Source organism: Xiphophorus hellerii, chromosome 3 (genome assembly GCF_003331165.1).
Source record: "Xiphophorus hellerii strain 12219 chromosome 3, Xiphophorus_hellerii-4.1, whole genome shotgun sequence".
In the NCBI taxonomy this organism is placed as follows: Eukaryota; Metazoa; Chordata; class Actinopteri; order Cyprinodontiformes; family Poeciliidae; genus Xiphophorus; species Xiphophorus hellerii.
In genome coordinates this window covers 17,161,512-17,189,411 of record NC_045674.1, presented here as the reverse complement: position 1 = coordinate 17,189,411, position 27,900 = coordinate 17,161,512, and the positions used below count along the sequence as shown (strand labels likewise).

The 27,900-nt window shown below is 37.5% G+C and overlaps 2 protein-coding genes across 2 annotated transcripts; both read right to left on the bottom strand.

The window, feature by feature from the left end:
• Nucleotides 1-866: 866 nt before the first annotated feature.
• Nucleotides 867-8,837, bottom strand: tbrg4 (transforming growth factor beta regulator 4). The gene is made up of 11 exons (XM_032558452.1): nucleotides 8,733-8,837; nucleotides 6,809-7,297; nucleotides 6,408-6,728; nucleotides 5,766-5,940; nucleotides 5,459-5,616; nucleotides 5,250-5,360; nucleotides 5,024-5,168; nucleotides 3,409-3,651; nucleotides 3,204-3,315; nucleotides 2,997-3,111; nucleotides 867-1,366 (listed from the first exon to the last, which is right to left on the bottom strand). Exons 2-11 carry the CDS (start codon nucleotides 7,229-7,231, stop codon nucleotides 1,265-1,267), a joined length of 1,905 nt encoding a protein of 634 aa, XP_032414343.1. The 5' UTR covers nucleotides 7,232-7,297; nucleotides 8,733-8,837; the 3' UTR covers nucleotides 867-1,264.
• Nucleotides 8,838-9,225: 388 nt separating this feature from the next.
• On the bottom strand, nucleotides 9,226-26,669 carry LOC116717228 (DENN domain-containing protein 3-like). The gene is made up of 28 exons (XM_032558449.1): nucleotides 26,501-26,669; nucleotides 23,086-23,171; nucleotides 22,542-22,707; nucleotides 22,265-22,357; nucleotides 21,230-21,345; nucleotides 20,810-20,934; nucleotides 20,498-20,609; nucleotides 20,071-20,190; nucleotides 19,889-19,987; nucleotides 19,335-19,454; nucleotides 19,048-19,163; nucleotides 18,797-18,952; nucleotides 18,612-18,708; nucleotides 18,387-18,490; nucleotides 17,684-17,868; nucleotides 16,900-17,059; nucleotides 16,628-16,823; nucleotides 16,358-16,526; nucleotides 14,873-15,132; nucleotides 14,622-14,792; nucleotides 14,388-14,517; nucleotides 14,068-14,175; nucleotides 12,679-12,818; nucleotides 11,202-11,362; nucleotides 10,951-11,087; nucleotides 10,209-10,327; nucleotides 9,885-10,022; nucleotides 9,226-9,455 (listed from the first exon to the last, which is right to left on the bottom strand). The coding sequence occupies exons 2-28, from the start codon at nucleotides 23,167-23,169 to the stop codon at nucleotides 9,237-9,239; spliced, it is 3,801 nt and encodes a 1,266-aa protein (XP_032414340.1). The 5' UTR covers nucleotides 23,170-23,171; nucleotides 26,501-26,669; the 3' UTR covers nucleotides 9,226-9,236.
• Nucleotides 26,670-27,900: the final 1,231 nt, after the last annotated feature.

Below are 27,900 nucleotides of genomic sequence, written 5' to 3'. Positions count from 1 at the left end.
TAGGTTGAGAGTGATGAAACGTAAAGAGAAGGATGGGGTAGCAGCAGTAAGCCAAAGGATCTGCAACTGTAGTTTCCATGGCAACCTAAAACTTCCCACGGCCTGAGTGCTTGTTCAGCAGAAGAGACTGACGCTTTTCTGGATGGGATCTAATAGCCTCCATGCTGCACGCATGCCCTGCAAGAAAATAGCTGGAGATTTAAATTGAAACTCGTTTTTTTTTTTTTTTTCCGTTTCCCTCTAGCATTCACCTCAGGTTGTCTGTGTCTTGCAGTTCTTTTTGGACATGTGTTATAGGTGAGATTGAATGTGCATTTTTAACATTTAGAATTTATTTTGTCTCATTTATTTTGCAGAAACTAAGCTTCATTTAAAAAAAAGAATGTATTTGCATAAGACTTGGCTCGGCCTTGGTCTTTCCTGATCCTTTGGTCGTTTTGTAGGTCATGCTCCTTTCTCTGCCTCACAGTGTCTGATGTGTGAGCTGCTGCTGTCCATGAGGTTGTGTAAGCAGTTTCAGGGCAGCACAGTTCCTCTCTGAATCTCTTGCCCTTGCCGGCTCTCCAATGCAGTGCTCTCTCACAGACATGCACATCTACCGACACATTTGCAAAACCATAACTAAGCATTTACCAATAAAATAAATTTTCACTTGTTTGAAATATTATCAAGCTGCCAGTGAAGATATATTTTTCAAATAAATAATTATTGTTATAAAATAAATATTTATTCAGATTCCAATTTGGACTCAAAAATGATACTGAAATAGCAAAAGGATATGATTGTGACTGATTCAGCTCCATTTGTCTGCGTACCTCCCAGTTTCATTTAATCCATAATACTTCAGATGTTAAAAACAGCAGGAAGAATTGTAATAAACTATTTATTCCACCAGATGATGACACACATTGACAGATATAAGTTATTCTGATCATTACATCCAAATGAGAAGAAATATTTGACCAAATATTTCCCCTTACTCCAGAGCTCCGGTTGCAACAATCTCCTTGCAGATGTAAGGACAAAGTTCTTGCTTAGATTATATCTCTGTTGTCGTTATTTATATCTAAATTCATCCTAAACTCTTTACTTGTCGTCACCATGGAAACAGGGAAAGCCCCACATGTTGCCAGGGGAACGAGAGCAAAAATATGTGATGCCGCTCCGACCCCAGCGTGAACGTGGGTGGAAGTGTGCATTCCCTTTGGGTCCCTCTGGGTTGGGAAAGCTCTGATCAAGCTGAGATTTGGAGGAGTCGTTCTGATCACTTGGCCATGTCCTGGGCCACGGCCTTCCCCATTTTATCCTTCAGGTACGCCAGTTTCTGCCACTCGGTCTTCAGCTCCAACCACTCGTAGTATGGCACCTTAAAAGGAGGATAAAGGAATGTTTTAAAATGAGTTTGCGTGTGGTATGGTCTTATTTTAAGCACATGGTGACAAGTAAAAGGATGCAGTTCTTGGAACAAGACAAGAAACAGGGATTAAACAAATGCAGATTTTATCTCAGCTTTTCAACACTTTTTATTTGAGATTTGCTCATCAGAAAGTCTTATGCAAGTGTTTCAGACATACCCAGGACGTTTAGAACAACAGCCAAACCTTTTCATAAATTTTTCAACTTTTACAACTATTACTCAAGTTCAACCTTTAACTGAACTTCCCGAGTTCCTCCAAATAAGCCTGGATGGCCAGGCTTAAAATAAATGGTGAGTACATTTTTCCATGAAGATACTGCGTTTTCTCAACAGAAATTTAAAACTAAACCTTTAAAAGTGCTTCGAGACAAATGCTAAAACTCTCACTTATTAATATTACGGTATTAAGCGTCAGCTGGAGCTTTCCTTACACAAATTGACAACTCTTATCAGAATAGTTGATACCCAGTATGAAGTAGAGAACCACAATATAAAAGCTCATAATCACAATATTAATGACTGCAATATTGCTGTAACAAAGAACTGCTTGGATACAAAATTTGGTTTAATATCATATTCCAAGCACCATGCAGTCACACTTTGCTTGCAGCTAATAGTTGCCAATAGGAAGTTCTCTGGCTTCTTCCATGGACACCATATGTATATTTTATTGACTCAGATGCTAAAGCTCACAAAATCTTGCATGATATGTTTTCCTGATATTGTGCAACTCTTGTATCAAGCCATGCCAACCAAGGTTTTAATAAAATTAAGTTCTAAGACTTCTGCAATGTTGCTATTAAGGGAAAAGTTAAAAGAATAAGTTTCTGGACTGATCTTCAGCTCTATAGAGCTGTTCCTCATTTATTGCTGTTTTCTGTTGGCTAAAAGGCTACCACCATAGTTCCTTGAAACAAGAGACAGCAAAAAAGCACAGACTGTTACAGTGTGGAAATTAAAGGAGACCTGACATTTATAATTCAGTTGCGGTATTTCTATCTAGACAAGTAGTTATGTAAATTCAATTTTTTAAAATTCTAGAGCATCAATGAGCAAAAAACTGACAAAGAAAAAAAAAATCATGTCAAAATCAAGCCACCCAAAATAATTATCTTTTTAGTAATCTACAATACATTTGATAATAAGCAACATGTTGGAAATACTTCCCCAAGGTTCAATCTCATATTTGCATTGAATTGAACTGATCTATAGCTGACACCCTGACTTCTCATACATGCAAGTTAAAACATTTTGCAGAACAGCAAACAGCAGAGGCAAACCGGGGAGGTAAGGAGATTGTCCTAGATGTGAAAGAGACAGAGCTTGGCTTGCCCTAGATGAGGCAAATCTGTGGCTGGAGCTCTATTTATACCACAGACTGCAGAAGGGCCCACCTGATATGCAGTTCTAGAAAAGCTTTAGCTCCATTGTGTGCATTTTCTCAACCTGTCAGGTGCAGCTGCAGCAAAACTGTTTGCCTTGCCGCTTTATGATGAAATACTGCTGTCACAGGGCAAACACAACTGATCCTTGTCACAAGCAGCTTTAGGGTAGACAAACTGCCACAGCCTCGCCGTACCTCCACTAGGATGAAACCAGCCAACTGGAGATGCCTCTTCTTCATGACAAAGCGCCCCAGAAGGTCTCTGCTCTTGGAGCCAAAGTTGGGAAATTCCCAACTCAAAAAAGCTAATCTGAAAAAAAAAGGAAAACAAAAACTTCTGGCATAGGAAGAAAAGGAAAGTGAGATCTTTCAGTGATTCAGTTATTCTCCTCCATGACTCACCGCCGTGCCTCTGCAGGCAAATCCTGGGTTCCTCCACCACTTGGTAGATGAGGGGCTTTTAGATTTGTCATGTCAACTGGTTTATTGTCACAATCCACAACAATCTCTCCATCTGTTTTAAAAAAGTAGTTTCAAATTTTAAAAAAGACCGTTTGTATGGGTAATAATTTCTACAATTGGTCACGTTTATTGGCCCCCCTCTTACCAATTGTCCATCCATACACAGTATCAACACTGGTGCGAAGGGCGCCCGTATTCCCACCAAACAAACTCTGCAATGCCTCTCTCAGACTGCTCTCCAGTTTGGATAAAGGCGAGTTAGTAGCTGAGACAGACAGGACACTAAGAGAGGGGACAGCGTCCGAGGAACCGGGATGCTCCAAGAGGAGAGTGGCAGCAATGTGCAGCAGCTTCAGTCTATAGCTCTCCACTCGAGCTGGGCTGCCCTCTACAAAAAAGATAAACATAAAGACAAAGGTTGATAAATTACTAAAAAAAAAAAAAAAAAAGCTTTTGAAGAAGGCTTTAGCAAAAAATGTACAAGTGACGGTTGGAGCAGAAATGTTACAGTGCTATGCTGCCATCTTGTGAGGCACAGGAGGAATTTGGCTTTTGGCCCCCAAAAACAGACTTCACAGCTACTTAGATCAGATCTGACAGACGCAAACCTCTCTGGGTGTGATTTAACAAGCTGATTTACTAACACGCACAGTCAGTGAGAGCCTTCTGGGTGGAAATATGAGCTTTAGGAATGCAAATGTTTAAAAAGTATCTATTTTTGCAACATGTGACATTCAGGAGCAGAAGGTAAGTATTTCTATATCGTTTAACAGCAGCACAAACCAGACAGATGTTTTTTATATTTTGCAACTAATTGCATAATATGCAAGGTGTTTGATTAAAAAGAAGGATAAAAGTGTATTTCTTTACAAGTTTTGTTTTGAAAAAAAGACTTACTTTACAGTAAGCTAAATAACCCATTAAATATGTGCCTGACACAGTAGCAGATTATTATCATCCTTTGACTTGTTAGAAAAAATTGGCTGCAAACGTTCCCCAATTTAATTCCTGTTCTGTTTCATGAAGCTTTAGTCATTTATTTCCCTCTCTGGATGCTGGCTTCTACTTCTCCGATTTCAATATTGCCTTTTTCTGACTTCCTGTCGTGTGCTGAGTGGAGGTTACAGCTGCATAACATAATGCATTGTCCACCCAGAACAGATTATTATAAGGTTTGGATTAACTCATGTAGGTTTGGTTTTTTTCCCTCCCTTAATAATGAACACCTACATTTAAAAAAAACTGCATTTTGTGTTTACATGCGTCATCTTCAACTAACATCTAAAATGATTTGATGTTCTGAAGCATTGCAGTCCAAGGAACCGGGATGCTCGCATAGAAAATAGGAAATCAGGAACTTTTTCACACCACCGTATTGTGTTTTCGTGGCTGTTGTTCCTCCTCATCAAATGATATTTTTACAACGTAGATAAAATGCTCATAGATTAGTCACCTCTCCTGCCTAAAAGGTAATAATTCTTTAATATTCTTGATGTCTTTTCCAATACATGGTAACCTAATTGCGCTAATGCAACTGTGCATTTGTCCAGACAGAGAACAAATGGAATAGGATAGAAAGCTGAATAAGTTCTTTTCAGAATTAATGTACTCAAATTTATTTTCAAACCTTCAATTAACACCCTGCAGGATAACTGAAAGTGCATGAAGGAAAATTGGATGCTCACTTTTAACTCCACTGTTGCAGGATTTCCAAACCCCTTAAAGGTGTTAAAAATCCCCCACCCAGGTAAGCAGTTTACCTTGCAGGTTGGTAACATGACTTGTTTGAGTCATAGGGATGAGATAGTCGGGCTTGGCCTGCTGTAATACACACAGGGACCACACCACATCTGTCTGCAGGAAAGGCTCCAGACTAGCAAGAGACTCCTTCAACACAACATGAACCTTTCAAGAAGCAGAGAACATATAGAAGTTGAACCAACTGGGCACAGTCAGCAGATCTGCAGCACTTCAACTCGTTAATACCTTTCTGTAAAACTCCTCTCCTTTGCTCGGCTGGAAGCCAAGCCTGGCAAAAGTCATGAGCAGATTGCAGAGCTGGAGAGTGCTATACTTTTCACTCTTCGCTGTGTAGTGCTGGGGGAAACAAAAAAAACATGACAGACGATGAGAAAAAAAATAAAAAACAGTTAATCTGAGGTCATTGATAAAGCCCTGGATAACAAACAACTGACCTCAGCAAAGGCTTCAAAGAGAGGAATGTGGAGCCATTTGAGGAAGCCCAGAGACTTGGCACAGCGCGTGACATCAGAGGAGCTGAGCTCAGGAACTCTGGGTAACAACTCGCTGGCTATTCGTTGAAAAACCTGAGAATGGTTGAAATTGAGCTTTCCTAGAAATAATGAAAAATGAGTTATTGCCATATTTATTCTCCTCCAAATCTAAATCAACATTGAACTGTACAACTTAATTAGTCTTTTTATAACCAATAGAAGCAGCTTCCGTTTCAGTGGATCTTCATTTTATTTTCAGAGATATTACCGTATGCGAAGGCCAGATCCATTATTAATGGAGTGGTGAACTCAAATGAGGGTTTCTGGAGGAGGTGGTAGGACACAGCCCTGAGTAATGGGATGCTTCTGCGGTTCTGAGCTGCCAAAGCTACACAGACTTTCCTGATATCTTCAGCTGAAAAGCCCTCCGAGAGCTCTAATGCCTGCAAAAGATTTTTTGTTTTTTAAAAAAAGAGGTCCTTATAATGGTTTATAAGTGGGAATCTTTAGCAACAACATTCAGTGGGATTCAATTTCATGATGGGAGGCCTGCTGAGTATTTAAACTGGTACCAGTGATTCTCAATAACAGCAACATCTTAATAAATTATAATAATAATAAAATTATATTTATCAATTGCCACCGAACCTTTATCAGCCGCATTTCCTTCCACTTAACTTTCTATTAACATATTTGAGTTCTGAATGGAGCACGCTGGACTAATGTCAAGTGTGAGGTTTTCCTCATGCAAATACTATATTACTTTTTTATTAAATGTTCCAATTCACTGAGAAAGATGTATCAGTTTTACTTCTTTAATTGAATTAAGAGAATGTACTTTTCAATTCTATTCAAATTAACTGGCATACACTTATGAAGTATTTCTACATGTAAATAAAATAGTTGATACCTTATCTTCAAGTCTGTCCACCAAAGCAGGTGCCATGTGCTCTCCTTTGGAGATCAAAGCACTGACAGTTTTAGCATCGGCGATTTCTGTCCAGCGCAGCTCCAGCTGTTTTAAGGCAGAGTTCACTATCGCTACGTCTTGTGAGGCTTTCCTCGTCACTCCCCAGTCTATCAGGAAGCCCAGTTGCTTGTAGGAAAGCCTTCGGACTCTCCATAGAACCTCTGTTTGGACAGAAGCCAGTACTGGATGGGAAGGGAGAATCTTCATGATCCAGAAGGTCCGCAAAACACTCACCAGATTGCCATTCCACACCGATGACATCTGGAGAAAAAGAACATATTCACATAAAACAGGCACTATTACCTAATTAAATGAGGAGTAAGTAATAGAGGAACCCTTACATCTTTTGATAGAGTACTCATCATATCAACCAGCCTTGAATCTGTCAGCACTTCATCTTGGTCTCTTGTAAACTTCCCCTTTGTCTTTAGCATCAGCTGAGTCCACTTCATCAGGGAGGCAGCCGCCTGATTACCATTCCCTCCGTACTGTTCCCAAGCAGACAAAACGTCTTCTGGAGCCGACACTTTCTCTATCATCTCATCCAGCTGAGTTCGAGCCAGAACATTGTGATATGGCTCGTCTTTGGTTGCTGTCCGCTCGCAGAACAATCTCTCAGTGACCCATAACCAGTTCCTAACCCTCGGTACCTCTACAGGTCCACCTAAGGGTGGATGAAAGCGGACAGCAGTGGCAGTCACTGCAGCCTGAGAGGAAGACTTGCAGATTAAGTGGGCACATCTGCCCAGCAGGCGGTTGGCCATTCTCTCAGAGGTGAGACTGGAAAGGAAATGTCCTCACAATCCAAAAACACACATTCCACTGTTGATCTGTGAGAAGCAGAGCAGTAGAGTTAAATCTGGATAGTAGTGTTGTGTGGAGGCATGTTACCTTGTCAAGATGCCTTTCCCCACCGATTGTGAGCTATAATAAACCCTTCGTGCTCCTGAACAGTTTTATTGGTATACTATAAGACCTAAACATCCTTGACTAACTTCCAGTCATTTTACTGTTGAATATTTGTATCAAATGATAGAATGTGACTAAAACTCCACTTTGTCACTTTTTAAAATGCTACAACACATTGAAATTGTGTTATGAGACATATTGAAAACTGCCTCAACTGTCTTGACAATTAAGCTCAAAAACTGATTGGCCAGTTTATTAAGTCCCCATCTTTGATTAAATGTAAATGTCACCACACAATCACTTAGCAGTTCAATGCATTTAGGCATATAAATGTGGTGTAGAATGAATCAAGTATCAGAAAGGTAAAAAAGGTGACTCAAGTGTATAAACACTGGGTGTTTGCATCAGAGAAGCTGGTCTAAGTATTGTAAAAGGCGTTGTTCTACTGGGGTCTTAACACCAGCACCTATTGGATTCAAAAAGAATGGCCAGAACATTGGAAAAAATCTCCAGTTTTTGTGTGCAAAACGCCCTACTGAAATCATTAGCAGCAGAGATTTGCTGTATTTAATTTATAACCTAGGTGTAACAAAAACACGTTTCTTTTCCGAATTACCATAAAAAAAGTTTAAAAAATGTCTGAAACTCTCTGTAGGTAACAGGATATAATTATTATATCAACCGATGAGCTTTCTTAAAGCGCAATAAAATTAAACTTTCTAAAGTTGTCTTCCCTCTAAATCCATAGAAAATATGTGCAAAAATAGCCCTTCAAATTCATAAGAGTGCCACTGACTAACTACAGAAAAGTAAATCTGCAAGTAGGATGATCAGAAAGAACCTATTGAACTTCAGGTATAGTAATAAAGTAATCATCGCAACATGAACAACCTTTGCAACGATGAAGAAGTAGACTTAAAATGAATTTTTGCGCTTATGAGTTTGCAATTCTAATCTGACAATGAATTCAAATCTGTCAAACACAAAAACTTTGTCGCACATCCCCACCAGCTCGACTGAAGTCTTGCAACATTAAGATCTCGCTAAGGAGGACATGCGGGTTGTATAACCTGCATTTACTTACCGGAGACTCGCACAATGGAAACACTATATCGAATTCTGTATCAATGTCACCGTGACTGTATCCGAAAATGTTTCTTACAATTTATTTTTTACCAAAGCTAACACTGAACATGTTCCTATCATGTAACATCAGAACCTGACCTTGTGTGGAAATGAGGAGACGCACTGAAACAACGCCAGTCCTTTTTCCTCATCCAGCATATTAAAATCATAAAACCTGAACACAGACCGCATCTAAAGAATGCTATAATTACCTTCCCGCTGATGACTTACCTAAAATAATGGCTATTTTTGGAAGGAAACCACTCGCATGAGGAAATGTCTGGCAAGCAATTGTCGTCGCAGGGAATTGACGTCAGAGACGCTGTCATGTGACCAGCGGATGAGGCTACGATTGGCTACTATTTTTACATACGATTCAAAACTATAAAATATTGTATTGTAAGGAAACAGAAACATGTAATTGATATTTCTATACAAACATCACAGTAAAATAAAGAACATTTATTAGAAATTCTTACATAGAAACAAACATCACCTTTTAGTACTCTAAAAGGTGTACTAAACATAAAAACACATTATCATCTTACTTAAATGTCATTTTAAATTTAGCAAATTAAAATGATTTAATTAAGATGAAATCAAAACATTTGTCCTTAAAAAAAGTAAAGTTACTGTTATAAACTAATAGAATCCAAGAAATAAAATATAAAAACATATCTTTGCACCTACATACATTTCTGCATACTGAAATTTGTCTTGTATCTTGAATTGTTTTTATGCAACCTGCCAGATGGCAATTTTGCCATCCCGGCGTGCAGAGCCGCTCAGGACATAGCGATCCTCAGCAGAACAGAGAGTCTGGATACTGTCCGAATGGGCCAGTAGCTCTTTTGTCACTGTGAGACTGTCTAGGTCTAACACCAACACCAGGCTTTTCAGCTGACCGTCACAAAGACCTCCAACTCTGCTCCATCCTCTGCAGCCAACCCAGATCTGGGAAGATGAAATGAAGCAGATCATTAAGTAAGTCCACACCAATAAGTGTCACAAAGCAATAGCCAGCCAGAGCCACTCTGGAATAATTTCAGGCTCTGGGTCAATTTAAGTCATGATTACATGGCAGATTAGTTTTCCCATTTAGTTTGACTAAACAAATCAAAATAAAATAGATTTTCTGATTATTAACACTATATTTAACGCTAAAGGAGTTAGAATTTGTCCCTGAGACAGACTGGCGACCTGTCCAGGGTGTACCCCGCCTCTCGCCCGGAACGTTAGCTGGAGATAGGCACCAGCACCCCTCCCGACATTAGGGACAAGGGTGTTAGAAAATGGATGGATGGATGGAGTTAGAATTTGGTGAATAAATATTAATTAGATAAGCTAATAAGCCATGTAAACAGACATGTATTCAGAGCTCACCTGGTTTTTGACTCGAATCATACACGTGACTCCTGAAGTGCCTGGCAGAGAAATTCTTTTGGGTGATTGTTTGAGGTTGTCAGTCTGCCAGAGACACAATTCCACCGAGTCAGAGCAGCCTGTCCAAACTTGTCCGCGCTGCAACACACCAACCTTTTAGTTAGATTTGCTGGTTTTTATTATGATTTGGAAAACATTCTAAAATTTCGGTTTTAAAAGTTTGAGCAGCAAATTATCTTGAAGGTTCAGTGTTAATCATTGCCACCTGATAATATGTAATATAAACTTGTGAAAGAGACTGCTGTATTAAAGTTTTCAAGTCACCTCTGGAATAACAATAAAGCAGCTGAAGCAACTGGGCATGATCCGTAAGTCATCAGGAAGCACTATCCTCCTCTGTGGAGTGCCACACTTTTTTAGTTCCACAATGCTGTCGCCACAACCTGCACATGCAAAAACGCTCAAGTTAAAAAGAAAATATTTAAGTGTCTTTTTGTTGATTAGTCATGAGCAGATAAGACGAAAACTGTAAAGATGGATGAAGAGTTATCTCCATCTCATATGAGTTTATTAGAATTTTATGCAACAGAGCAACACAGAGTAGCACTTGATTGTACAGAAAAAATAAAAGTGATATGTAGATTTCAACAATTCTTGCATTTGAATATGTTTAATATGGGACAAATTGATATTCACTCTCTGAGTTAATAGTCTGTAGAACGACTTTTCATTGCAACTGCAGCTGGAAGTCTTTAGGATATACCAGCTTTGCACATCTAGAGACTGAATTTTGTTGAGCATATTTCTTTCAAAAATAGGTCAGTTGAACTGAAGAGAGAATCTGTGAATATCAAATTTTTTGGCCTAGATTTAGGCCAAAAAATTGTAAAGGTGCCACAGCATTTTATATAAACATAAAATCACAACAAAATTAAAATTTGGGGTGATATGAAAAAGTTCAATTGGTATGAATATTTTTGCAAGACACTGTACCTACACAGGTACAACGACAAACATGCACCAAATCAGATTGAAATGGCCGACTGAATCAACAGTGTGTACTCACAGCACCAAATGACGCCGTCATAGAATCGTATGGAGCAGAGACGGTCACAGCTGAGGTAGAACTGGCGCTTCACCTTCAGAGTAGCCGAGTCCCATTGCAGGATTGTCCCGTCACAGCTGCAGGAGTAAGCAAGTTGCCTAGAAAATTGAAAAATAGAAAGACGAAAAAGTGACTAGTTACAAACCCACATTCGACTTGAAGAGACTGCTATTTGAGAAATATTAATTCACTGAGAATAATAACATCTTCACCCATTGCTATGATCTGTGGTGTCAACAGAGAGGCCAGTCACTTCATGTCGGTGTTCAGTCAGCTGTTTGTTGCAGGACATACTGTGGGTGTCGATGATGTAAATAACAGAGTCCTGAGAACCCATCCAGACCTGATCATGAACCAGCCCCATCATGCATGTCTGTACAGAGAATAAAATTATGTGAAAATCCTCAGAAAAATCCTAACAGAGTAAAAAAAACACAAGAAATGCCTTTAATATGTCTGTGTACAATGTTACTATTTATCTATGAAGTACCCTTATACTATTAATGTGAGGCATAAGTCGATGAATGCTTAGGACAGTTACTAACACATACAACATAAAAAAAATAATGACAAAACTTCTAAGAACTAAATTCAAAGTGCAAAAACTGGAAATAACTTCAGCACATTTGTTATTCAACAAAAACTAACTGGCATAGTGGTTAAGATCCTGTAATATTATACTTATAGATACCTAATCGAAAAACAATGGAAATGTGTGTGAGAGTGAGACGTTCTCTAAAACAATGCTTGGCAATAGCACATGTAGCCAATATATTAGAAATGCAGTTTATTTCTCTAGAAATAACAAAAGGTGTAACAAAAGGGCATTTGTGGGTAGAGTGGCAAAGTTGAATACATAGATTTCACCCACAGAGAACTTCTCAAATCTTGTCTGTAAATACCAAACAGTCTTTGGTGAAGGTTGTGTGATGGTACAGACAACTCTGCTAACAAACACATGGTCATGAACTGTTCATCTTGTAGGATGAACAGTTGTGGGATGTGCTGGTAATGCCAGAGACCAATACAACCAAACTGGCTGACTTCCCAAAACAATACCAGTAAAAATATAACAGCATCCTCCATCAAGCATGTGACCATCATTGAAAGGAGAGGCCAGGTTGTTATGGCTGTATACTATTCTCCCATGCACAAATGATGCCACCATGTTAAATTATTGACAACATGTCTTGTTAAAACTTCAAACATCCAATCAAGGAACAGCACCAAACAAGAGTCAATAGCAGATTATGTTCTTTGGTATTTGCAGAAGATTTTAAAGGTCACAACAAAAATACTATTTGCAAATGCATTTTCTGCACCACTGTGTCACACTGTAAAGATAAATACGCAGGCTTGCTAATAATATAAAATTTATAGCCAAGAAACATTGTTACAATAAAAAAACAAACATTGACTTAACACTAATTTCCTTATTCAGTTTCTAAGTCTATTAATTTTTCCCCAGAAAAAGCAACTTAGCAAATAAACTTAAAACATTTTGTTCTTAGTAAATTAACAAAGCAACAAAGATGATAGCAGTTTTCTTTTCTTTTACACAAGCTGTGTTTCAACCAATACTAAAACTCCCACCCACAGGATTATATTATTAATAAGCTTTAACATTTCTTTGAATTATTTTTAAGACTTTTAGTCACATGTATCTGTATGACATCAGTCTGCTCTCACCACTTGTAACTCTCCCGTCTGAATGCAATCCTGCAGCATTGACCAGCTAGCTGCATCAAATATAACCACTCTGCCGCCACTCAGTGCCACCCACAGCTTGGGGTTCATCACTATGGGGGATTTTTTGTCCCATAACTGACCTGAAATTGTAACAAAAAACATTTAAATTGTAAGTAAAAAGCAGTTCATGATTCTAAAATAGAACAGAACATCAGATTGTTCTAGAAAAATACATTTTAGTCATGTGCCTTTTTATGTTGTCTTACATTATATTAGTTTATACCAGTTTTTAAGTGTCTGAGAAAGAATCTAGAAACTGAAAAATTAATCTACATTTAAAAGATTTCTATTTATCAAAATAGTTAAACACTCGATATGTACAAATGGCAGTTTTGTGGATTTTATAGGACGTTTTGTGCGCTTTGATTTTGTTTCAGTACTTCAAGCCCAGCCAATAGACCAAATCTGTTTTTCAGTCCTTGCTTTTGACGGGGAGGCCTTCTCTATGTTGTTCGTAAAGTTTATGAACAGCACATGTGAAAACACTGAGCTTAAATATATTTGTTCATCTTTCAAGGTGAAATTGGCTTGCCAAATTAGAAAAGGAATTTACTATCATGACTTAATGTCAAATGCTTCAGTATTCTCATGATTAATGTACAGTAGCCTGCAGCCACATTATAACCAGAAGAAATCTTTTAGGAGTGTGAAGGACATGACAATTTTCTTCTTAGATAACTTTTTAGACAGCTAATCACTTCAATATGAAACCTGTGTTTGGAAGATCATGTTTCAGTTTCTTTGATTACATAAAGAAGTGTTTTGCCCTGAATTAGATGTACAGTAGCTCTTTAACACACCTGATTCACACCTGACTGAAATTCAACAAAAGCCTGCTCAGCCATCAGTTGAAATCAGGTGTGCAAAAGCAGGGAACACCTAAAACAGGGTTGTTGAAAGTCAGTCCTCAAGGGCTGGCATTCTGCATGTTTTAGTTCTCTCCCTGGTTCAACACCCTGGTAGTTGCTACCTCCTCGGCATGTCAAAGCTCTGCAGAGGCCGGCTGACGAGCCACTATTTCATTTATGTGTGTTGAACCAGGGAGAGAAATAAAACATCTGGCCCCTGAGGACTGACCTTAAAAACCTGCTACTTGAGTATCGGGGTTGGGGAAAAGTGACTTGAGGAAATTTCCATTTTTCTCTCACATGACATCTGAGATATAATGTTCCAGTACAGACCAGCTTTGTTCACTCGAAGAACTCAGTTAGAACATGTCAAAAACATGTGTACAGGAAAATGCACACCTATTGCCCAACACATTAGAAAATAAAGTTGCAAATTTCAGAAAAATAGTTGCACATTTCTTAAAGTTAAACAATTAGATACCTGGAGTGTACAGCAGCACACATACAGTCTGAGGTTCTGCTAAGTCCAGAGATGGGTTGATTTTATGCTTTAGAGTCTCCGAGGTAGTATTAGGAACTACCGTATGAACTGGTCAAAGACAAAAAAAGAAAATGTATAAATTACTTTATACACAATAAATGTACAGTAACATAAAACAGTAATACACAATTGACAAAAACGTATCAAAAAGGTAATCCAATTGTTTAGAGCAAACTTCTACCATGTGACAGTTGTAAAAAAAAGTCTTTACACAATGTCACTGCATCCGAAAGCAGAGAAACCAGGTAAGAGAACCTAACCTTCATGTAAGATTCTATCAAAGTAAACCAGCTTCGAAGCTGCAGAGATGGATCTGTGAGGGTTCAGGCAGCCAACAACAGCGTCCATCAACAAGACATTAGTCAGAGCTTGAGTCATGCACTGCGGGTCCTGAGAAAAGACAAAAAAGATGTAAATAAAATAGAAGGTAAATACATTTTATCTGCTGAAAACAGAAGGCAACGTGTAGAGTTTTATTGTTTGTTGTATTGTACCTTATCTTGGTCACTCATCTTGCGCCCAGCCCACATCTCTTTGATGATGAGGTTCCAGAGTTTGGTCTCCATTTTTAGATTTGCTTCAAATAGCTCAGGCCTGCTAAAAGTCTTGATCCGAAGACTGAGAATACGGACAAGAAGAAAGGGGGCGGAGGCCATCTTTACCTCCTAAAAAGGGATGATAGGATTTACAATAGCAGCAAAGTAGAAACTTTCAGAATGAGATATCTGAATAAAATATGTTTAACCTGTATGTCTCTGAACTTTGCAATTTCCAGGAAACCCGGCTGTCCCTCTGTGAGCAGAAACAAGCGTTTCTGCGTCATGGCAATTTTTCCGACACCATACGAGGTCTTGACACGCGAGGACAACTTATAAACACATTCGCTGTCGTCAAGGCGGCTGATGACCTCAGAGAGGAGGTTGACATCTTGTGCTTCGGCCTCCGTCTCCTTCCAGAAGGTGTAAAACATTTTAAAGACTTTTGGGTCCACCTTCACATGTTGTTCTGCAACAAAGACAATGTTTGTTGTCAGCGTAGAATCATAATTAAATTTAACAAAACAATACTAATAAATAAATAAAACTGTATTAACATTTTGAAGATTTGAACATGTTCCACTTTTAATATCACAAAAGCTTGTTCTATGTTTGCCCTTATGACACCTTCTTGCAACAAAACATTGACTTCAGTGTTAACAGCCATCAGAGTTTTGGTGCATTTTCTTCCATCTAGCTGTGCATGATTGACTTTTACATCAGAACTAAAAGAGGAAAATAAATCTTTGTTCCACATACAAAGACTCTTTAAGAAGTGGGTCATGGGTGGGAATTTAATGTCATGCATTGATGACCTCTGACAACAAATGCACTTGATCCGCTCTCACTCTCAGTGTTGTCTGACATGCCAATTATCCTCATTTTTCTTTGAAGATGTGTACTGTGCCTCATATTTCATTTAGTAACAGAGCAGACTGATTTACAAGCTACAAATAACCTATTCTAGAGTTTTTATGGTCTCAAAATAAACATGACATCAACAGCAATGTACCGTCACACTCAGCTGACAAAGTTAGGGACACTGAAACTGTAAGTTTGATCTCCATGTTCCTGACAGCTGAAGCAACTCTAGTCAGATTGTTCAATCAGTTAAGCATCAAAGAGCTTACTAAATTAATTCTAAGTGCTATTTACTTTTATGAAAGATTTAAACAGCTGTTAAAACTCCTGAACACATCCTAGCTTGTGGCTCAGAATACAAAACAGGGAATTTGTGAATTTCTTACAATAAATATTATTGTAACACTGCTTAATATGCTTGTAAAAGGGTCAGGAAAAGGCTTTGGTTCAATTTAGCAAAGATGTTGACATAAAGCATCCAGGATTAGTACTGTCCCTTTGATTTTGTCTTTGAGGACACACTGTAGATTTGATTTTGACAACAGATGGTGATACACAACTTCTATCAATATCGTAATTAATTGAGTCATCTAGTTAAATTATCAACCACACAGATAAAAGCTTGGGTCTAGAGGACTCCTCTTGATTCATTGTTGGGACTTAAGCTATCTGGAAAGTAGTCTGATTTGCACAAAATAAACTAGCTGTTTATATGCTTCTTATGAATATTTACTTGAAGACCTTTTCTAGCTAGGAATGTCAAATTTATTTGACTATTGGTTATTATGATTTGTGCATTGTAGGCTTATTATACTTGGTATTTTGTCCCTTACCATCAGTGAGTGCATCAAATAAGCGACTTATTGTTGCCACATCCTTCACAACTCCACATTCCTGAATGCAGCGTACAAACTCGTCCTGATCCAAGGGAGTCTGAGGAAGTTTAAACTTCTTGATGCGATTATCTGTCCGAACAGCCGGCTTCTCATTATCTGTTTTTATCTAACAAAGGCAAACAAAATGACTTGATTCATTCACCCACTGACATCAAGCTGCAACTGCAACTGCAACCAAAAACTGTGTATATGAGTTTGCTGACAGACCTTGAAAAGAAAACTCTTAAGCTCAGGTCTCGTTTGGGCTTGCTGCAGCTCATCTTGATGCAGAGAGTCCACAAGCCATGTGACCAAATGTGTGGGAAAGATTGCCGTGTCGGTCTTGTTGAGACTCTGGAAATCACTCAAAGCATCCAGTCGCCTTGAACATAGCGTGTTGATGAAACCTCGCAAGTAGTAAAATCTGAAGAGACAAAATAGTAGGCGTCACATTGGTGGGTTAAAGTTTTATGTTTAAATCTAAGATCAAGACATAATACCTGGCCAGCAGAGAAGAGTTCTCAGTTTGGACAGAGAAAATAGCATTTCCCAGCACTTGGATGAGCTCACTATAATAAGCTTGGATAGAGTGAGAAGACAGAAACACTGGGAACTCTGGGAGTTTAAAAACTTTTACAGGGTCGGGTGGTGTTTTCAGCACTGGAGGAAGAACAGAAGAGAATGCGGAAAGAGACGAGGAATTAAACATAAAAGCAAAAAAAAAAAAACATTGAGTGAGCATCAGTTTCATAAATGTACTTAATATATGTCTTAACTATGTAGGACTATGCAGTGACTGTTTTATAAATCAATGCAAAACACTCAAATATTTTGACCTGAATGTTATCTTTAACTATGAAATATCTGCAATTTTATGATTTCAGATCTCATTTGCACAGAACGTGTTGGTCTTTTAATGGTTAAACTGTAGATTTGCAAGTTAATAAAGCATGATAAACTAAAATAAAATAACAAATTAAAAATGGTGAATGACGAACAAAATCTAATTTTTTTTAATGTCCAAGTTAATATGATAACTTTAGTAAGAAGACACCCTGCACAAGACTTAAATCAATGATTTCATTTAAGGAAACTAAAAAAGAGCCACAAGTTAAAAGCTTATATATGGGACTGATTAACAGATTCTTTAAATCAAAGTTGCAATTTTAACACATAAATGTTACATTAGAAAGTCAAATGAAATACTCATATACTGTAATGTGCCACTGAATGAAAAATAATGCTGTGTTCTGCCTTACAGCCATTTAGTTTTATTTCTCTCACCTGAATCAGACATGACGCCCCTTGTGAGCAGTGGGCGTTTCTCAGAATTGATAACCTGGTATCCCCCTAAGTTAGGGAGACTCATCCCCAGTCTTTTACTCAGCTTGTTCCCGACAACAGAACTCTTTCTGCGGGTTAGGATTTCTTGCATGGTCGGTCTGCGTTGTACCTCAACAATAGACATTCTGCAGCACACACAGGAAAAGAAACAAGGTCAGTAGACTGACCATGACTTTACAAAGCAATACCCTGACATGCTAAACAATTTCCTTGTTAAATCTTCACATTTTCAGGTTTTGAATTGATGCAGATCAGCTACATAGACAGATCAAACATATCAGTTTGTATTTTTTTGCTTCTACTTCTAGTTGTTTATGGCACTGTACGGTACAATACAGTGTCAAGAAAAGGTTTTCATTTCCTTCACCTTTGGTCACATTATTTTATTGAGATTTTTTTTTTTTTTTTGGTAGACCAACACAAGAACGTGCATAGTTGTGAAGTGGAATCAATGTTACATTTCTATGTATTTATTTTATAAATAAAACTCGTAAGTATGCAATTTATATTCCACAATTCCCTACAAAGATACAGATTTTTGAGGTTGTAATGTTCCAACATGTGAAACAGTTTCAGAAGGACTTGCAAAGCGCAGAAATTTCACAAGGATTTTTAGGCCTGCTCAGTTGACACAATGACGTACTTCTGCATCTCAGCCCGAGTGCTGAGCTCCATTCGTGCAAAGTAATCCATTTTTTTGTTGAGCCGATCCCTCAAGAAGGAGTGGAAGATGTGTGTGTCCAATACCTGCAACACAGGTATATCAATATATTGATCAATATTTTAGATGTTTCAAATAATATTAGTTAACCTATAACCAAACCTTTGTAACTATAAATAAACAAAAGCCAGAAAATTGAAGGAATACCACTTTGTAGAAAAGCAGCTCATCTGGCTCTCTTGTTTTCAGGAACTCTTCACTGTGAAACACTCGATGTTCATAGTTCAGATGACTGCAAACATCCCTGATTAAAACACAACAGAATATTCTAGCATCTTGAAACAGAATATGTTTAAGAAAATGGTCAACCTGCAGCTAAGTGTTCATAACACCTGAATATGTTGACCAGCAGTTCCAGAGAAATCTTCTGGATCTCATGATTGAGTTTGTGTTGCCAGGCTCTTCTTTGTGCACGCTGCTCATTGATGTCCATGCAGCTTGCACTATGGTACTGGCCCAAGTCAAAATGTATCTGCAATGAGCGAGTCCTATAAAAGGCAAAACATCTCTTCATTTGGTATGTGTAAGATGGGGTTTTGGTGTAGCTCAGCTTTGATTACTGATCCTAAAGCACACTTTGCACCTCTGTATGAAGTAGTCTGCAGCAGCTAGAGGAATTTCAGGGATATCAATAGCATCAGACAAAGAAGTGGAAACGGTCCCATCATCAATATTCACTAAGATCAAATCATCGGTTTCCTAAACAATCAAAAAAAAAAGAAAATCATATTGAAAAGAGAGTAAATAAAACATTATTTAAAGACAGCAATATTTGAACTTTTATTTTGTTCTTAATGTCTTACATAGAGTTTGAGACTTTGGTGTTACTTTTAAATGTATACATGTTATTTTGGCAGGTAATGAACTTACAGCAGCAACTTCAGCATAATGGCTCAGATGGCATCCCATAAGAAAGGCAGTCGGAGCCATTAGGAAGTCCAGCATTCCTCTGGCCAGAACAGGAACATAAGGATGCTGCCATGTCAGGGGCTGGGGAAAATGAAAGCAACGATATATTAAAACACATGCCTAACAAGATGCAATACTGAACTCATTTTCCTTTAGAGTTTTATGTTTTATAACCAACATTTTTAAATATAATACATTTTCAAAAATTTCAAAATTCATATTTTATTCTTCTTTGAATGTCTAACAATATGAATTTACTCAGTACAGACACTGTTCAATAGAACAAGTTTTATTTTATTAAACTTTACTTGAATGTTTTAATTATAAGGATTCCAACTGCTTTCTGGCCATCTCTTCATCTCAATATCGCACTGCATTTCTAAAATCGATTATGTTGGCCATAATAATCATCTACATGGATTTTGAATTAGATATCGTAGTCCAACACAAACCAGAATAAAAAAACAAACATTGTTTTTCAGTTGACAGATCAGCAGATGTATGGGTTAACGGACCTGCAAAAAAATTAACAGGCTTTCTGCTACTAGCGTCAGTCTTGCCAAGTCAGCAGAAAACAATACCACCCGTTGCTCCTGCAGAAGAGAAGAAAGCACCTACAGAAAGAGAAACACAGAGATGTAACCATTAATCTGAACCTCCTCTTGTTGTGTTTAAATGCAAAATTAGTGTGAAATACCAGCAGTAGTTGCTGCGGTCGGAAGCAAAGGAAAGGCAGGTGGAGGTCCAAGTCGACAGCTTGAAGGCTTTTGTCCTCTCTGGACGGTAGCACGATAGTCAAAGGACGTAATGAAAACATCTGGAAAAAATAGAGCACAAACCCTGCAGTTTTACTGTTTCAGCTAAAAGAAAATTATCCTCTACACAGTGTCAGATAGTATGTTAGTATGAGACTCACAATTTTCTAAGGAAAACTCAATTTTCTAGGTGTGGATCTATTAGATTTTCCTGACTTGAAGCCCAGAAAGGTAACATTCAGCGTTCAAATGAAGGCATGTTAAACCATGGATGTTTGTTTGGAATACTCAGAGTAATAAATGTGGTAAAACATGTTTAGCAAAATTATTATTACAATGACATAGTCCAGTTAGAACTGGTCCACATACCAAATGAAGCTGCCCCGGAGGTGGAATTGGCACAAGGCTCAGCTTGATTGCAAATTCATTCAGTTTTTCCTCCATCTCTGATAACCGACATGAACTCAGCTGAAACAGAAGACTGGCAAATAATGAAAAGAAATGTGAGACAATGACAGACACAGGTAAAACAATAGGACTGTATCAAAATATGTATGATTTTGTCATAAAATAATGTTAAGACTGATTTACAAGCCATAAATACGGTAGATATATGATATCTACACAGACACAAAATAATCTCAGCAATGTCATATGCTTCAGGTTTCTTCAGTTTCTCACCATGACAGGCAGTCTTTGAGGGCAGTGAAATAAGGATACTTGGATATGACACAGACACCGACAGCAGAGAAACATTTAGAGAACTTTAAAGATCCAGCTCCACGCTGATAACCAGTCGTCCCTTCCTTTGATGGAAAATAGAAGAAATTAAACATTTATTAGTTTTCATTTCAGATCCCAATTTTAATTCTATATTATTATTATTATCGTAAATTATATTGATTGTTTCAAAGAAAACATTTCTTAATAATTGTAAAAAAAAACAACTAGTTGTCTGTCATTGTCTTAAGACATTCCCATTGTTTGGGGATGTTGATTAGTTACAGGTATTTATTTAGCATGATAACATTTCCTGTTTTAGAGTCTGCAGAAATTATGTTGCTGTATTATTTGAGAAATATTGCATGCTGCTCAGCGTACCAGAATTGATCGATAATACTGCATCACTACTCCATGAGTCTTGTTGCCAAAGACGTCGGTAAAAACCAGGAAGTGGAACTGCTCTTTTTTCTCCTCCCCAGTGACCAGCAGACCACCTGGTGATAAAAAATAAAACATAGAGCATCTTAATGTTACAGTCTGCATGTATGATCCCCTCACTCAAAGCACAGATTTTAATTGATGAAGACTTCTACAAGACATTATATAGATATAAAACTGAATTTGGGATTCAAAACTCATCCCCTATGATTCCAGGAGTTGCTTTTTGTTCTTTCATACAGTTCCAAAGAACTTTTTAGATTTTTGGGCATAATTGCTGGTGTTTTAGTCATACATCACATGAATGGATCAGCTCAGTTTAGTTACTTCTAAAATACAAACTAAAACAAAAAAAAGACTATAAAAGACCACTGTGAGAGAGAACTACAATCAATTTCAGTTCCTCTGTGGGACAGACATTACAATCGTCAGTTCCTCCAGCAGAACTATGTAAATCAGATGTTGGCTGAAAGCAAAAGTTGTCTTCAACAGTAGAAATGATAAAGACATACAAGTTCAGATCCGGTATTTTATGGCAGGCCATTAGAATAATAAACCAATGGATTAATTAAATATGCTTATGCGTTTTTACATTTACAGTACGTCAGAAATTGTCTAAATGTGGACATAATGCATTACCATTAATCTGCTTTATTGATTTACAAGTGGTTTTGTAATAGTTAGCTATCATAATGCAATTCTGTTTTTTTTTTTCTTTATAAGAAATCTATTTCTATGTTTGAAGTACATTTAAATAGAGCTAAATTAAGCAACTTTACTTTCCATACTTAAACATGTCAGGTCATTAGCACACATTGCATTTTTTTTTAAAATACATGAAGGTATTTACTCTAATATTGCTACTCTAAGGGCTTTATTGACATTACAATAGTTAGTACTTTTCATGATGGATTGCCTCAGAATCAGGATGTTGTTTCTGCGTTTGTGAGAGTAGAGAAAATAAAAATGTTTCACCAGGAAAACAGAGCTGAGGCAATGCCATGAGGTCGATATTTTTTGGTACACCCACATCTTCGCTTCCTTCTTTTCTCTCTGATGCACTTTGATCTGGAAAGATGTAAAGTTGTAAAATAATAAAACTTGAAATAATCCACAGTCTAGCAATACCATTAAAATAAAGTAATATCAAGAACCTGAAGAATGTAGGAGACATGATTCTTTAGAAATGATCACTGTTAAGTTGTATGCATCAAATCTTGACTGGTTGTTTTTTTTCTGTTTTTCTTTTTACCTGAAGAAGGATGCTCTTTCTTCTTTCTGAGAAACGAGTGGTGTCGTTTTCCATGCAACTTTGATGTCTCATTCTCAGCTGACCTGCTCTGGAAGGGGGGAGCCAGAACATGAAGAATCTCCGGCTCCAACAGGAGAGACTCTGAGCTCACACTGCTGTTACCAGCCTGAATAAGACAGAGGAAAAACATACTGCATTAACTTTTATGCATGCCTTGAGAATATAAAATATACTTTTTACATCTATCCATCAATTATTAGACCATCGATTCCATGATTGTATGTTAAGCTGATTGATTCTGTGGCAGTTGTTTAGTAAATCTTCCTGTATCCATTATGCTGTTTCAGCCATTAAATTTTTGCTATATTCAGTAAAAATTGGTTACCGGTCATTAACATACTCACATATTTTTCCTATTTTGTCAATGTTATAAACATGCAACAACAGTTAACCTCTATTTCAACAAAATAAGAAAGATGTCCCCCCAAGTTTGCTAGCGACACTGCAAAAGGCAGCTCAACAAACTAAATTTAGACACAGAAACCTTGTAGATTTCCTGAAGTTTTTCACTGGACGCTCCGACCACCACACAGGCTTCCAGCAAAGTAGGCAGCAAACAGTCAGTCATCCCTGGGGAAACAAAAGATTATAATCCAGGAGTCAAATGGATCAAATGTGAAACAGGTGATATTAAAAGAAAATTAAGTCATATAAACAAAAAGAGTGTAAAAATATAATTTTCTACTGGTTTCTATAAAAAACCCAAACTGTGACAAAATCTTTTATTATTACTCATCACACATCATGCTGTGTGGAACCAACATTTTCTTGCCAATTATAGGGACAACTGAAGCTGTGGAAAAAACTCTCAAGTCACATGATTTTACGTTCCCATCAGTGAATCAATTCAGAACGCAGAGTAGAATTGACCTCTTGGACCTTATTATATTTAGAACTTTCCAGAACCAGAATAGCACCTTTAATTCATTTTACAGCAACAGAGTAAATGATGTGAAAAATGTATTTGCTCTACATGCAATTGCTGCAAAATATACAACTTATTAAAAATTGTACTGCGGTGTCCTCGTTTCTATAGTCTACTGAATGCTAGATTGTTTTCAGTAACTGTGACAGAAACTTATTCATAGTAACTCAAAATATAAAGCTGGACATCATTAATAGGCACAATTTATAGAGCTACAAAAGGTTTACTAAATTATCCTTCAAAAACAGCAACTTTTTCATCTTCTAAAATTATTCTGAAATGTCACTCCTGGTCCAATTTCAATCATTTCAAACTCTAAACCAAGATGCTGATGAATAGATCGTGTAAAACTAAGAGCTTGAAAAACACTATTATATTATTATATATTATACATCAGTAGGCCTGTCGCGATAAACGATAAATCGATTAATCGTACGATAAATTAAAACTATCGACGTCATTTTAATTATCGGCATTATCGTCTCTTCCGGCCTTTTTCTCTTTCTGTTAATGACACTGAATGAAAAAAAGGCTCAACTCCGGTGCTCTCCACTGACTCCTCCCTTCCTCATTTCCTTAGTGTAATGCCCAGCGCACACGACACAGACCACACATTAGCCGACAGAAATCCTAGGTATAACGGTTCGATCGGGTTCGTTCCTGCCGTGTGGTTTCCAACAATGGGCACAAAATAATGGCTACAAGTTCAGTTAACTAATTTTAAAACCAGGCATTAATCAATGCTTTACTACAATCTACCTGCAATGCGTGTGGCTAGTGTCAGAGTAAAGTCCTGACTGAATGAAAATCATTAGAACCTATTTACGTCACGTTAACGAAGAACAGCTGAAAAGTTACCGGGTTTACCAACTGTGGTAGCAATTTCGCTCCAACTCCTCCTCTTGTCATTTCTATATTCTTTGCATGTTGAATAAACATTAATGTTGTTTCCACATATCATCTCCAATGTCCGCTGGACTTCGTGTTGCGCCGTGTCAGCTGTTTGGGATTCCCCGACGTAATTTCCCCTCAGAAAGTGCAGAGGAGAATCCGCTTTCTGATTGGCTGCCTGTCACATTCAACAAGGTGCGTTAAAGCGCCCAGTCGGGGAAAATCCCTGATTTGGATCAGAGCGGCCACGATGATCTACCGTAACACACCACACAATCTTAGGAAGACCAAAGGTCTAAGATTGTTGTAAGGGGAAAAATAGGAGCAAAAAATCATGTAGTGTGAATTATTGCATCAGGTAGTCGATGTGCCCATCTTCTCTATTTAAATCTAATTATTACTGAAGGGCAACATAATATACAGACTTCATAATCTGCACTCTTTTTGTTGAATGCAGTATTTATTTCCACTTTTACTTTATGTTGTTTAGTTTTTTTTTTTCAAGTGCGTTTTTTGTTAATGGAGACCATTTTATTTTCGTTTTTGGTTGTTTTGTTTATTTTGTTTATCAGTTCCAGTGTTTAGTGTTCTTTTGAAAATAAAGTGTATCTATCTTTGGCAGGAAATCGCATGGATTATTATGTCATTTCCATTAAATCAGAGTAAAAAGGTCTTCAAACAATATTATCGTTTATCGCAATAATTTTTGAGACAATTAATCGCTCAGCAAAATTTGCTATCGTGACAGGCCTATACATCAGCATAATGCATAATGAGACTAAAGAGAAAGTACTTCGCTCCAACATTTCTCTTTGGAGAGGAGTACCTTCCAGAAGGATAAGTATCTCTGAAGTGATCCACCTATGAGACCTGCATGGAAGACTGACCTGATGAAAGCCACTCCTTAATAAAAGTCACAAAGCAGCCCATGTGGAGTTTGCCAAAAGACATCTGAATGAGTTTCACATCATGAGAAACAAAGTTCTCTGGTTTGATGAGACAAAGATGAAGAAACTCTCTGGTGTGGATGTCAGGCGTCACATTTGCAGGAAACAGAGTTCATTATCACACCAATACCATCCATACAGTGAAACGTGGTGGTGACAGCATCATGCTATGGGAGTGGTGACCAAAGTCGGTCCTGGAGGGCCGGCATCCCGCATGTTTTAGTTCTCTCCCTGGTTTAATGCACCTGGAACCAATGATGGCTCATTAGAAGGTTTAAGAAGAACATTGACATGTTGAAAATGTTGTTGCTACCAGCAAGGAGAGAACTAAAACATGCAGGATGCCAGCCCTCGAGGACCGACTTTGGGCACCCCTGTTCTATGGTAATGTTTTGCAGCAGCAGTAACAGGCTACACTATTCAGTATTTTCCCAACCCTATTCATTAAAACAAACCACACTGCTTGTTTTTGATGTTTCACTGCTTCAGCAAACCTGATTTCAGTTCCTAGCTTATTTACAGGCTTTTGTTGAACTGCAAATAACTGAATCAGGTGTGTTCATGAAGAAAAACATCTAAAACATGCAGGATGGTATGAATTGAAGATCAGGGTTGGGAAGCACTGTGTTATTCTGTTTTCCAGGAATAACGCAGTGTTTGATCAGTCTGAACAATCTGATCCACTATTCATGGTAGCAGTGAATCAGACTTTTAATTCGTCTGTAATAGAGGTGCCTTTAACAATACTATGTTAATAAATACATAAAAGCTCTCAGAAACACATGGATCTTTGCATCCAAGTTGGCAAATACAACCAAATCATTGAAAACAAAAACAGACGAGAGTGATAGAAAGACCAGTGAAATCCATAGTAGAGAAACACTTGTCATATAAGAGGCTGTCAATAAAAAAAAGCAAAAGTACAAAAGTAGCATTGATAAGTCTTGTTGATAAGAGTTTTTTTTTTTTTAAGTTGCTTTGTTAGTTTAAAAAAACAAAAAGAGTTTAATTGATGCCGCTGCACATGACTCAGTCACGTTGCATAGGTAATCATGTACCTGCTTACCTGGAAGGCAATTTCTAAATGCGTTTCCTCATTAACCTTACCTCGCTAATGTCGTTTCAGTGTTACTTACCGTCCCCCACGCTTTTTTCCTGATTCTTAATTCTTTCTCCTCGTATTCTTGACGGCACGTCCAGAGCAACTCCGAGCCGCGGTGAACTCCTGCATGAGAAGCTCCGCTCAGTTCCTTACAACCTGCTTCCTGTTCCCCCGAGAAAGCGCAAACATGCATGTCAATCAGTCAAGTGAGGTGAGTGACGCTTTATGGCGCGGTATATTTAAAGCTAACAACGCCTTTCGCCAAACTGAAGCTACAGAAAATCCTACAGTCTGTAAATTAGTACAAAAGGAACACTTATAAGACATTTATATATTTAAAATGATAATACATATTACGTTGGTGCTGCAAAATATAGTATCTATGTGACGTTTCACGTAATAAAACATTTTACAGTCTGGCACAAGAACCCCGTGATGATGAAGATTTAACAAAACAGCAGGTTGTACTGACTGAATGTGGCCCGTAGATGGCGACAGTTTATCAATTACATTTGAATTGGTCAATTTCTGTTAAATGAATAAAATGTGAACACATTGCAAATCAAACATAAAGCATTTCATTTTCAGTATATACACTACATGTCTTTCTTACATACAAACAAGCCACGAAGAAATGTTCATTTTACGCATTTTCATGATTTTAAATTAGTTTTTGTAAAAGTTTCTGATGAACAGAAACTTTCATGGACAACATTTTGGACTATAATAACCAATGCATTGTTTTGGTTCAAAAGATTGATGTTATAGATGTTCTCTAAACAACACATCAAAATATGCAGGTAAAAACCAGAGTTGTGAAAAGTTTGGACAGAATTAGACTAATTCCTCATTTATGGCTACAAAAAATTACTAAGTTTCTCTGCGACTGGCTAAGGGACGTTTAGCCACATGTTTGAGTTTGCATGCATAATTTCGACCTCACAACATGAAAGAAAATCCACTACAAATCAAAGGTTTTGCATCCAATTCTTAAATTTTAAAACTAAGTTCAATCATTTGCACTATAAAAATTTGAAATAAAAACAAACAAAAAAATGTGTGACATTCGTGCACAGAACACAAGTCTGAAAACTTTTAACCATACACCACCATGTAGCTATTGTAATTTTTTCCAATTGTAAATGGAAAAAAAAAGAAAAAAGATTTGGTACAGCTTTAACTTATGGCGTTAGAAATGTTGACTGAGCCATAAAAGACATTTCTTGGAAATTGTAAAATGTTTATTTTGCCCCATATCTTTCCCCGTCTCAGTTTCTTGTGTAACAACAGAAACTGAAGAATTAACTGGACCACTGTTGGATTCATTTGTGATGACAGATGTTGCCTATTTATCTCCAATTAACAGGACAATTTACGAAATTCTGTACATCAGTATACAGAACCAAAAATCAGTCTTAGAGAACACACAATGTG